The sequence below is a fragment of the Pseudorasbora parva genome, chromosome 24 (genome assembly GCF_024679245.1).
Source record: "Pseudorasbora parva isolate DD20220531a chromosome 24, ASM2467924v1, whole genome shotgun sequence".
In the NCBI taxonomy this organism is placed as follows: Eukaryota; Metazoa; Chordata; class Actinopteri; order Cypriniformes; family Gobionidae; genus Pseudorasbora; species Pseudorasbora parva.
Window position 1 is genome coordinate 15,008,433 of NC_090195.1, and position 13,370 is coordinate 15,021,802.

At 37.5% G+C, this 13,370-nt stretch overlaps 1 protein-coding gene across 6 annotated transcripts in view; it reads left to right on the plus strand.

Moving 5' to 3' along the window:
* atp8a2 (ATPase phospholipid transporting 8A2) overlaps positions 1-13,370 on the plus strand; it is a 64,931-nt gene that overhangs the window by 3,124 nt on the left and 48,437 nt on the right. Inside the window, exons 2-3 of one of the 6 annotated variants that reach the window (XM_067435547.1) lie at positions 2,648-2,749; positions 11,723-11,900. In XM_067435547.1, the coding sequence (XP_067291648.1) occupies positions 2,648-2,749; positions 11,723-11,900 (280 nt within the window). Of the gene's footprint in view, positions 1-2,647; positions 2,750-10,379; positions 10,633-11,722; positions 11,901-13,370 lie in introns of those variants that run through there. The other 5 variants (XM_067435548.1, XM_067435552.1, XM_067435551.1 and 2 more) reach the window with 5 other exon arrangements.

Genomic DNA, 13,370 nt, shown 5'->3' on the forward strand with positions numbered 1-13,370 from the left:
TCATTCCTTTTTTTTAAGATTTTTTTTTTTTTTTTAGAAATTTTGCCTTTATTTATTTTGATTGGATAGCTTGAGTGTAACCATTCCATATCAGATTAAAATAATGTTGTTGTTTTTTAATTAGGCATCTACATTTTACAGATTATGCACATTATGCAAAAATGTATACAAATGTACAAAAATCTATAAAGAACAATGCTGCTAGTCTTCTCACCCCGATAATAAATCCAGTTTGAATAATACTTTTCGCATTAGGCACTACAGTATCCATACACTTTATTTTTGGAATATTATGTCCAGAATATTATGTCCAACAAATTGAACTGAAAGGGGAAATCAGCAGCATATAATTAACAAAGCTGTGCCCTTTTATTTCATGTACCAGTGTGGTTTATCATGTTAGAGAGAGAGAAATTGTGATTTACATTATAGTGAACAAATATGCCAAAATAAACTTTTTTTTTTTTTTAAATATGGATTTTATTTTTTTATTTTGAACTGAAAGGGGAAGTCACCACATATTTAACGAAGCTGTGCCCTTTTATTTCATGGCAGAGTGGTTTATTGTGTTAGAGTAATGAGCAGAGTCCAAAGAGGAAGATGAGGAGACGATAAAAGTACAAATAAAGTACTTTTTTTAAACAAAATAAATAAAAAGCCGATATCCCGGCACGATAAAGCAACGTAACAGTGAGTATTAAAGCGAAGTCAACACCAGATCAATGATCAAAATGAACTAAAGGGTATAAATACACACATGATAGCAATCTTAATACAAATATGTGAAGTAATTAATGAAAAAAAGAACAAAAGGAACAACTGAACTAAAAGCCCTGCAAAATGAGAACCAAACACAATGAAAGTGGATGAGGAGAACCAGGGAGGGGCAGATGGTGGCAGAATCCAGGGAGGAGCTGATGGTGGAAGGATCCAAGATGGGGAGGATATGAGGAGTAGCCTGGGTGAGTTGATGGAGAGAGGAGCCATGCTGGAGTCTTGGCTGAAGGGACCATGGTGATGACGGATGGAGATCTAGTAGTTGGCAGAGTAGATCAGGGTGTAGATGGAGAGCTGAAATGGCTCAACGACTCCCGAGATCATGGCGAAGCCACTGCGATGAGAGTTTAAGGTGGAGCCAAGGATCCTGAGGACTGTAGGGGTGAAGGGACTACACGTAGCTTGACGACCTGTAAGTCTATGGCGAACAGGAAGCGCTGGGATGAAGGAATGCAGCGAAGGCGGAAGGACTATGGTTCCAGGAGGTAGGAGCCAAGGCTAAGTTGGTGAGTTGACTGGCAGAGGTGGAGTGAATAGCCCAGAAACTGAAAGCGGATCAATGGGAACCTCTTGCCTAGACAGTGCTGGTGACCGGAGGACCCGAGGCAGACCCACACACTTGAGTGGGGTAATTGGAGATGTTGAGTGACTGTAGGGAACCAGCAGAGTCAGAGCCCTGATGGGCAGGGTCTTTCTTTATACCTTGATACTCCACCAGATGTCCCACTGCAATGTACTGTGATACCAGCTCACACACCTGTTCAGACACTTAATGGGGCTTGGGCCTGGTACGTTGTCCTCTTTTCAGGTTCTGGCTCTCATCATGGCAGGCTTGAGCTCCTCGTCTGCGGCCTGTGAGTGTTCGATAGCTGACTGGGCTCTGGAATTGTCGACACGATAATGGCTGTTGGGTGGGGCTGGACGGTTTCACTGTTCTCCTCTTCAGCGTTTCCCCAACTCAGGAGGATACACAAAGTTGATGTGCTAGATTACAACAGGGATCCCCTCTGGGCAAATGTCCTTGTCCAGCCCACACCAAAAACCTTCCATGAGTGTCATCACAAGTTACTCGGAAGCAAATGTCAGTGAACTCCTCCACATAATCCTCCAAACATGGCCAGCTTGAAAAATAAAAATAACTCCTCCACATAGTCCAGGGCAGCTTTGTGGTGCCACATTAATGGCAGTGATTTGTATTTTTCTTCTCATTCTTTGGGTCTAGTGTTCTGTAATGAGCACAGTTCAAGAAGGAAGATGAGGAAGTACAAATAAGGTAATACTTTAATCAAAATAAACAAAAAGCAGATATCCCGGCATGATAAAGTAACAGTGAATGCATATTTAAAAAAACCTCAGTCAACACCATACCAATGAAAAATAGGAACTAAAGTGTATAAATACACACATGATGATAATCTGAATACAAAAAGGTGAACCAATTTATGGATAACCATTGAAACTGATGACGGGAAACTAAGGATGAAGGAAACCAGATGTGAGCTAAAAGTCTTTGAAAATGAGAACCAAACACAATGAAAGAGTAACAGTTCGAGAGAGAAAATATTACTTGTTTTATGCTATATATTGTGGAATATTATTGGTATATAGAGATGTGTAACTTTAAAGATGGCAAATGGAAGCCAGCAAGGTAAAGATATTCTATTTTATCCAATAGCCTATTTTGTATATAATCGACAAGTTTACTTTTTGACATGCTGATGACATTTCTATTAAGAAAGTGTTCTTTTGCATAGTAACGCTTGTATCGAGCTCCATTTCTGATCCCTACGTGTTTTGCTCTATACAGTCTTACTGACTTTATATCTTGTGTTGTTTCTTTCTTATGGCAACTCTTGTTGGGCTCCTCCAGAACAGTTAGTGTTGACCCCTCTTAGCCAGGACTCCCCCCTCCGGCAGGACCAGCCCGTGGGATCCAACATGTGCTCCCATCTGGCAGAAAGGTTTGAGAAAAGTGAGTGCCCTGCCCAAGATGGCCGCTGCCTCCTGCTACTGCTTGGAGCCTCACAGGTGCATGAAGCCACCTCTTCCTTCAGCCCACACTGCATGGATAGACTAATAAGACTAACGTTCTCTGCACTCTTTCATCACATGCACAGGGTCATTCCTACAGTTTGGTGAATTTTGGACTGAGCGGGTTTGTTAAAACTGTTTTAATAACTGAGTAAATCTTTTATTAGCTTTATCAGAGAAGAGAAACATGCTATCAGAAAACACACTGGTCAAGCCCAGGCTATAACCTCATAATCCTGACCAAATTTAAATTGACACAACTGGGTGGTGGACATTTTATGTTTTATACTTTTAGATAAATGTTCTAAAACTTAGGTACATTTTTATGACTTGGGCTGCATTTAACATACACTTGGAAACTTCCCTAAGCAGATCCCCCTCGTCATTTTGAAGTGCGTTCAACTCGGCGGCCATCTTTGAAGCGCCTCTCTGGCAGCTATTTCAGCCTTGCAAATGGGGAAACATAATAACACAGTTTTTGAATGGGGAAACATCAAATGCTCAAAAGAAGAGAATTTGAAACCACCAATGAAATCTGACAGTAATTGTCTCATAATTTGTGTTTCTAAATGTTCAAATCATGACAACATTTTTCAGGCTGAACCAGCCAATGTGCATGTGCAGTCACAAGCTCATCCGTAGCTTCTAAAGGCAGCTGCAGTGAAGTAAATAATTTACCGATTGGCTATTGTCTCTTTTTATTTAAAAGGTGGAACAGAGCACTGTCTTTGTATATCTACAGTGCTAATGTTTTAGTTGCTTTCCCTCCAAGGCAATGATGTCACTTATAGTAAGTCATGTGATTTAGCATATGTGCTAGATTTTAAAGGGGAAGTAGCACCAATGTAAAAGGTTGGACTGGAATGGTTTTGCACCTGCAAAATATATGCGTCACAACAATTATGTTAAAAACATAATTAAACAATTATGTATTTTATGTCAAAGATAATTAGTAACCTTTATTTCAAAGTGAAGTTGGATTTTTCTTTATTAGTATACTAATCCTATGCATGGAAAAGGATGTGGCATGAAAGTTGATTAACATTTTATGTAAAATATTATTTGTTTCATGGGGACATAAAATCCACCAAACTGTAAGAAAGACCCCACACAGACATGGTATGCATCATTACAGAAATAACAGTCCTTTCGGTGTTGATGCTTAGTAAGCCAGGGGTTAGACTGTGACGCTTGCATGGCTTGTGCATGAGGTTGCGGGTGGCTGACGTGCCTGGTGGTGTAAGTGAACAATCTCACCTGCGCTCCGGGATAAGCCCTGGTCAGGATTAGATACAGGTGAAGTTGCAGAGCTGACAGAAAGAGGATTACCTTCCCTGGTTACTGGGCCTGTAAGAGGCTTTCATTCTTCATTCACCCTTTTCCATCGCCATAGCTACCCAGGCTACGAGCACATCCCCCGTTGCCCTTGGGGGCCACCAGGACCTGTGGGTCACCTTGGCTACGGGACCAACATGCCACGCCGAGGGTGCAACAGGTCTAGGCGGGGCTCTGTAGGTAAAGGGTTTCTGGACTTCTGGTGGAGCGACCACACGTGAGCATGCGGGAGCTAGGGATGGGCGGCTCGATCCTGAAATATTCATACTTCTGATACTGATGCCACATTTAAGATAGATACACATAAAATCGATACTCAGTGGTTTATTTGAATACTTTATTTGTTTAATTAGCATGAAATGTAATATACATCACTAGGTTTGAAGGGGTAAAGAACTTATAGCAGATAGTGTAGCACAAGTCACAGCAGGGTCATTGTAAAAAAATAAAAAAAACATTTTCCAACTTAAATTGATTATTCCAAAAAAAAACCTGAAGTTTTGAATTCAGTTAATTCTTTCTCCCATAAACATAGTAAACAAAGTATTTAATACAATTTACATTATTACTATTCATATGGACTGAATTTTTTTGCACACATTAAAACATAATCAAAGCTGGAGTCAGTGTCACCTCTTCTAAAAATACTTCGAATTAGACTAGAAGTACATTTTATAATATACAAATTTTTATAAAATATTGATCGTTTATTATGAAAATCTTCACAAACATTAAACAATGTAAAACCGATAATGTTTTAATTAACTATTCTGAAAAGCTTCTTACTGTGAACTTTAACCTTAGAAGTACTTTTCTCAACTTTTTAAGTTTTAACATTAAGAACAGGACAACAAAAAGTCAAGTCAAGGGACAAGCATTTTAATTTAATTATTTCATTACATATTTAAATTCTTTTGTGCAAATATATTACCTTATAATCTACAAAAACAAAATGATCCATACATACACACTCTGAAAAACAAAAATACAAATTTGTACCTTATAAGGTACAAGCTGCCCCTGTACCTTAATGGTATATTTTTGTACCTCTAAGTAGAGGAAAACAACAGTATATTTGGACCAATTGTGTACCTTTTTAAAGGTACAACTATACTTTTTATAAGAACAAAATTGTACCTCCACAGATTTGTCACCATAATTTCATAATGACCCAGGACAAACAGAAACTGCAATGCTATTCACGTCTAGTGTTCTATGAAAGAAAGACAATCATGTTGGCGCCTTTTTTAATATCCAGTTGCTATAATTACCTTCAGAACTCACAAAAACTTGACATTTATTAGTTATCGGCATTATGTTTAAAGACTATAGAGTTCAATAAATAGCTGTTCGCCCATCCCTAGTGGGATACTGTAGCTGTATGCAGTTTGCAAATGAAGACCCTCCTTGAGCATGTAATATTTTCTGTTTCTGTCATTGGATTTTGCTGGGTTGTCTGTATGACCTCTGTACCACTTTAATGATTTGCTGGTTCAATGTCCTCTTGAACCCAGTGCCATTGTGTTGCCGTAGCAGAAAATTCTAGACAATAGAGGAATTTGACACCCATTTGAACAGCATGACCATAGTCTGACTAATCAGAGTAGTATAATACAGACGGAGAGATGTGCAGTGATATTGCATGGAATAAGAGAGGCCCGCTGAATGAATGCATGCAGGTATAAGAGAATGCGGTGGGTAAAGTGAGCATGGTTACAAAGGCATAGGGATAAATAATGCAACCCAGGGCTATTCATAATTTAAAAGCATGCTGCTTTTTAGCTGTGAAAAGCTGGCGGATGGCCAGATCTCCACACTCGCCTCACACTGTGCTTAGGGTCAAACTCAGTGATAGGTTAACACATGACAATCAAATGCACATATGTAATTGACATGTCTTATTTTGTGCATGCTTTTAAAAGTTTAAGGTTCTCTTATATTTTTATATGCATTATATGTATATTATACATTTATAATACACTATTTTTTTTTTTGTGGAAATCAAGTGTTCAATGTTGTTTTGAGCTGAAATGTTGTACCTTTCTTTATCAATTGTTGACCGTATTGGGTGTGATTTAGTCACACAAAAACACAATAGTATTTCTTTCTTGTTCTTTATCTGAGGGCAAAAGTCAGTGCAGCTCTTACCTTACCGTTTTATCAGCACATGTTGGGCAATATGTGAAAGGATTGCTTGTTGATAATCTTAACCACGCGGTTTCCTTTATGAAAAGTTTATGTGTCCAGTCTATTGCACATAATTCTCCAGTATGTTGCTGATTCCACGGTTCTGTGATGTTAATCAGGTACTAAGTTTCTGCCTGTCTGGCCATTTGTGAGTACCTGAAGCTTTCATCTGTCGCAAAATAAAATTTAAGCCGCATCTCATGGGCCTTGTATTGATCATTAAGCTGAGTTGGGGATTGAAAGAATAAGAATGAGAGAGGAAGAGAGTGATCATTCAGGGCGGGATATGTGACGCATTATTAAAACTGGGTCACACCTGATTCTTTGACCCTAGCGAGGAACTCTCATGAACTTCTATGGTCCAAGTTGCTTTGATTGTTTTTGTTGTGAGGCCGGTCTGGAAACATGGCAGATGTTAAAAGCAGTGGTTCACAACTGGTGGGTCACACAAAGGAAAATATGGTGGGGGTGGAGGGGTGAGTAAAAAGTGGTCAGTGGGGTTCTATATAGGGTTCTTGACTCAAATGTCTTAAATGACTGCACAATACATGATTTTTTCCCCTAGTGATAGTGTATAAGAGCTGTTTAATTCTTTAAGTTTAATACAACATTTTTTTAAGTAATACAAAAAAAATTATTAAAACTAAATCCATAAATGATCTTATAATAGAAAACCCTAAAAGGTTATATATAAAGCGCCTGCCAGGACCCTTTAAGGTTCTATTTATAGAACCTTTTCTTCTAAAGGCCCATTCACACCAAGGACCGCTCCAAAACAATAATGATACTGTAGTTCTTAAAAGTACGATATGAAATATAGCTGGATTAAAATGTCCAAAAACCACCAAAACAATGTTATATATTTTGTTGACTTATGTACTTACATTATACCAAATGTTTCCAAGAATGTTTAAATCCAGAGAAATAAGCTTTTGGTTTTATTTAGTTAAAACCCTGAAAACATCAAAGAGGTTTTATTATATGTTTTATTAGATAGGTGAGCAACTGTTTGGATACATTCAATAAATAGAAAATGAATCATTGTTATACAGTTCAACACTAGTTAGTCTCATTGTTTTAATCTCTTTTTCTTGATTTACCACGAGTACCATGTTTTATCATGCCTAATATCAATCTAGCTCATGGCAGTGTGCAACAAGAGTCTCATATTAACCGGTGAACGAACGCACAGATTAGCATTATAACATAACTTTCAAAACACTCAAATGTATCAAATATGATAAAACAGCGCTGTGTTACCCCCACATACCGGAATGACCGGAAGAAGCGGAAGCAGTAGTCTGTGGCATAATAAAAGTTCCACTGCTCTTGAGCTGCGTGTTGCACTTGTCTCTCATTAGCAATCGCTCCAGCAGCCTTGTTCCGCTCCCACAGCTTTCAACCTCGCCCTGCTTCATACTACAGTAACATTGTATCTTTAAAACATTAGCTCATCCATGAAGATGATTTCTACCCGATTCCCATCAGATTCTTTTCCTCCGGCTGAGCAACTCCCATGATTCTGCAAAATCAAGGCATCATCAAGCTACTCCTTTGTTTTGAATAAGCGACTTTTAGCGGCGAACAATAAAAACAAAGACAGCCAATCAGAATCCACCAGACTTTAAAGAGCTTGAGCATTTATAGTAGCCTGACAAGCCAGACCCACATCAAGATGTTTGGTCTGGAAACTCACCATAGACAGGGCTCACTCCGAGGGGCGGGATAAACGGTTGTCTTTCAAACTCCCTCTGCACGCGATAGGATAGCTCTACACCAACCAGGGCAACGAAGGTGAAACAGAGCTTGATTATAGATTAAACATTCACCGTATCCTGTCGGCAAAACTCCGAACACATCTTCCCTTTTTAAGAATGACTTCAGTGCCGTTCTTTTCTCAGAGAAAAGCTTAACTCAAAGTCTTCCAGAGTCGCGGTCAGAGCTGATTCGAAAGTCCGCCGCCGTTCGCCAGTTTCTGTGTTTACTAGAAGCACGCAAACGCAACTCGGCCGTCATCATTATGGCCCCGCCCGCCGACTCGACACGACATGATTGGCCCGTCCAGATTGTGAGGAATACAGCTCAGAAGGGTATTGAGAGTTCCTAGACGACACTTGCGGGCAGATTAAATTTGCTGCCGCTAGGGTGCGTCTAGATTTCTAGGCTACATTTATAGTGGCATACAACATAACTACAGCATGCACTTACAATAAACAGAATGTTATCGTCCATTGGTATGGACACTAATAGTTATCGTTTTTTGGTGTGAGCGGGTCTTTAGAGTGTATAATTTTGAATAGGATAGCAAAATGAATATGCTTATTAATAAATACTAAATTAAAAAAAAATATATCTCAAAGGCCATGCATCAAACCTTTTTAAACTTTATAGTAATTTAGTGCAAAATCGTTGATGAAAAAATGGTTAATATAATACAATATTTGCCTCAGTTAATAATTCTGCATATTACTGGATCTGTGAGGGTTAATTTTTTAGTTATAATATCGGTACATTTAATGTTTGATTTTTAAAGACATTTTGTTACATTTTGTATGACCAATGATACTTAATGTCCAATGTTAAATCAGTTAAAAGCCACTGCAGTTTAAACTATTCCCACTAGTTCACTGCTGTAGTTCATGTTGCAATTAAGACTGAAGTCACCTTGGAAGATACATTAGCCATAATTTATGACTCCATAAAACCCACTTAAGGTCTTCTGTGCTAAAATATATGACACCTTTACAATTACACATAATTACAATTTCACACAATTCTCAGTTAGTGACAAGATAGTTATCAACGGTCAGGCTGCCCTCTGACACCAAAGAGACTGCCGCTTTTATATATTTACACCCTGCACCTCATAACTTAAGAACATGAATTCACATGCAAGAGAACTATGCAGAATGCATTCTTAGAAAGCAAAAAGATTTGATGGCGATACAGCCCTTAGCCATGGTCATGTGGGATATGTTTTAGCTGATTCTTTTGGTTTATTGTTTTGCATGACTGACGTACAGATAAAAGGCTAGATATGGTTCAAGAGACAGCATGGTTGATGGGGGACAAAATTCTAGCAAGATTCTCACGCAACGTTCATATACAGTTTACTTGCTAGCAAATTAGTGTGTTTGTATGTACCATATATATATATATATATAATACAGTAAATATAAACACAGTTATCACAAGATTAATACATTTATAGGGCTGTTAAACGATTATATTAATTAAACGTTTATGTAAAAACTTAAATAAATTAAAACTTAAAATTTTTTAAATACACATGTATATATTTAAGAAATAGTCGCATGTATATACTGTATATATATTTATGTAATTTATATTATATATAAATATTATATATAATATAATATTATTATATTACTATATTTTTTTTTTCTTATATACATGCATGTGTATATATATATATATATATATATATATATATATATATATATATATATATATATATATATATATATATATATATATATATATATATATATACATAATAATTATACACAGCCCACACACATATATTATGTAAACACAAACTTTTATATTGGATGCGATTAGTCATGATTAATTGTTTAACAGCCCTAATTTATTTATTTTTTATAATATACCGGTAATTATGTTGCCCATGTCAAAATCTGTAAGTCAAACCTTTTGTAACGTTGTGGTATTTTTAGAGCACAATATTTTGGTTAATAAAAATACAATAGGCTATGTGTCCATAGTCCATGTTAATAATTCATAGATCCCACAATATTCAGAACAGTAGTCTAAAAATATGTTTTTTAAATGACATTTTTAACCTTTATTTCTTCCTATATACCCTAATCTGACATAATGACAATTTGACCTTCAAACATGAACCCTGTGAGAAACGACATTTGTGGTTACAGGTAAAATTTCCATCATAACAAGGAGGAGCAAATGAACAGGAAGTGAGCACGTTTAGTGCCTTTTGATCCATATTGTGAAGACAGACTCGGTGAGGCTCCCGAGCAGTGCCTGCGCCTTTAAGTGTAAGGTTTTTGTGTTGTCTGACTGCGGGTAACGCTGTAGACGCGGACAGAGAAAACGCGCTGTCTGGAGGGAAACCATCTTCTGTCACTGCAAAGACACAACGGAGTGGAGCCTTATAAAAACATCCACAGATTGCCTGAGGCGGCCCAAATGACACGGTGGGAGAGGGTTTGGGGCTTGTCTATTAGAGAGGCTGACTGGAATGGGAGAAGTGACGCGTGTAGTCCATCTCTCCACGCCCGCTTTCGATCATGCAGCAGCTGGGTAAACTCTCCTGTCATATCCAGACAGAGCTGTTATTTACCGAGCGTACATCATTTATTATGTACGGGAAAAAATTATTAGGCAGTGGTCTGTGACCAACATTTGAGAGGGAATCGCAGCGTACGAATGACTGTGTCTCAATCTCAAACCCCACGCGACGCGAAGCGACCGCTTCTGATGCATTCAAGCCGTACGTCATTGCATAACGTTCACCTCGGACCAATCAGGTGTTGCGCGAGGCTACTGAATAAATAACATTATTTTTTTTTTTGTCTATTCGTATATATCATGTGCATATTAAATAATATTTGATTTTAAAAACAATAAAATAAATGTATATATATACATTTATTTTATTGTTTTTAAAATCAAATATTATTTAATATGCACATGATTACAAATTAAATATTATTCTAAATAAATTATTATTACAAATATACGTATTATATTTAATTTAAAATTATGACTGACTGTAGCTTCAGTTTACTTTTTTATTTTATTTATTTTTTACTTTTTTAATTTTAATTCTATAACAAATAAACAAAAAGTTATGCTACGCGTAAATTGAGTACAATTGGAGAGATTTAATGAATTATGAGATATAATGAATGCTCGCATCAGGCGCGGATGATGCCTAAAATGCTGTCTAGGTAGGCAGCTCGCTAGGTTTTTGAGACACAGCCATTTGTCTCATTGCTTTTCGTTTCAGCGCATCGTGAATACACAGGTGTTTCCACGGAATAAAGAGGCTTTTATAAAGATAAACAAATGCACAAGGTTTCCTACAAAGGTGTTTGCTGCGCCATTGTGCTCCCATCAGCACATTCTATACAGGGGGTCCCGTGGGCGTCGCGCGTATGCTGTATCGGTGACGGAGCTTTTGCTCGTGGATGATGAGGACGATGATGATGATGAGGATGGGGGAAATGAAAGGGACGGGGAGGGCGGTTCACCGAGGGAAACGTCATTGACGCCAGGGGCGGCTTGCATCAGCACACAGTAGTAGTGTTAGTGGCCAGCGCATTGAACTGTAAACCACCTTTCTATGTCTGTTCTTCCTCCTGTCTTGTTCCACGCACACTCACGCTAGCCTCGCCTCTCTCCCATCACTCGAACGGTGCAGGACCCGCGTGCTCGGCCGCAGGCTACCGCAAGGCAGAGGATGAGATGTCCGGAACCACATCACAGGCGGACCCGATAGATGCCACAGCGCGGATCGTGCTGCTCAACCGAGCCCAGACCACCAAATTTTGTGACAACCATGTCAGGTGAGTTCATTCAAGTCTTTATCGTATTGAATAGGGAAATTTAACATTGCAGTTTTAATTCATTATAGCTTGTTTTAGTGTATTCTTTGTTTAAAGTGTGAGCATGACCAAGGCTCCGTTATTATTATTGTGGTCTTTTGGTGGCTGTAAATTATAGCTATTTTAAAAGAATGTTAAAGATGCTGCAAAATATTTTATCTTTGTTGCAGTGCTCTATGGGTGTCTTTTTAAATAAGAAGGAAAAGACTCCTCTCTTTGTTGTTAGTCTAATATACACGGCATGCATAGGATAAGAATTTAACTATGAATTTAACTTTAATAACATTTATATTATTATTATTATTTTTATTTTATTTTTTGCACTAGCAATACAAAATTTAGTGTCTGAAAGTCCATTATGCTTAATTTATTTGAGAAAAACAGTAATATTGTTAAATATTATTTATAATTTAAAATAACTCTTTTCTATTTAAATGTTTTAAAATGTTGGCAAAGCTGAGTTTTCAGGATCCTTACTCCTGTCTTCAGTCACGTCAAATCCTTAAAAAAAACTGTGAAACCTTTAAACGGTGGTGTATGTATATGACATTTACTTAAGTAGCTTAAGTCTTATCAATTTAGTGTTTTTACGCACAAAAGTTCAAAAACAACTCAAATAATACCCTAAGAAGATTTTGTATATTTTGTATAATTTTATAATCAAATAAATTAAAGTTATACAAAGGTAAAATGTATGATTCCCAGTGACGAATACAAGTGTATTGATGTTGGCTTGAAATCCACCTTCATTTGTTTTCTTCTTTAAAAAGCAGCTCATTCACAGTTCATTTAGAGTTTCAAGTCATTTCAAGTTCAGAGTGGTTAAGTTGTTTACTTAATAATTAGCCTGTCCATTTTAACCAGTTTGGCTCATTCAGAAAGATGTGCGCACTTCAGAGAGGGGTGATATCCTATCAACAGTGTGATTCAGCCAGTCACAGCAATGCAGAGGCGTTGTCTCCTCCTATTTCCCCTGTATTTCAGAGTCACTCAACTTTTTGTTTTTACCTGTATTATTAATTATTGATGCCTTACCACCACCAACACAGCTGTTCCAATACTTTATGGTCTAACATAAAGATAATTGTACTAACTTCTAATGCAAAGAAATTAATTACAAAAATAATTGAATCGAGTTAAGGTTTTCCCTCAGGGAAACTCCATGCTGAATGTATGCAAGTACACATTGTATACGACATATCTTCCATTAAGTGAAGTACTCTGCCAGAGATTTCCTGTGAGTACATCAAGGTCATGTTCCGGGCCGTGCTTGGCAAGGGTTCATCTGCAGTTCCTGAACAAAACGTCTTTTGGTCTCCAAAGTGCCCAAGTCCTTTAAAGACTTGAGTGTTTTTTTAATCTGTTGGATGGCTATTATATCAGTTTCATATGATATGAAATTCTGCTGATGACAAAATGGCACTTTTTGAA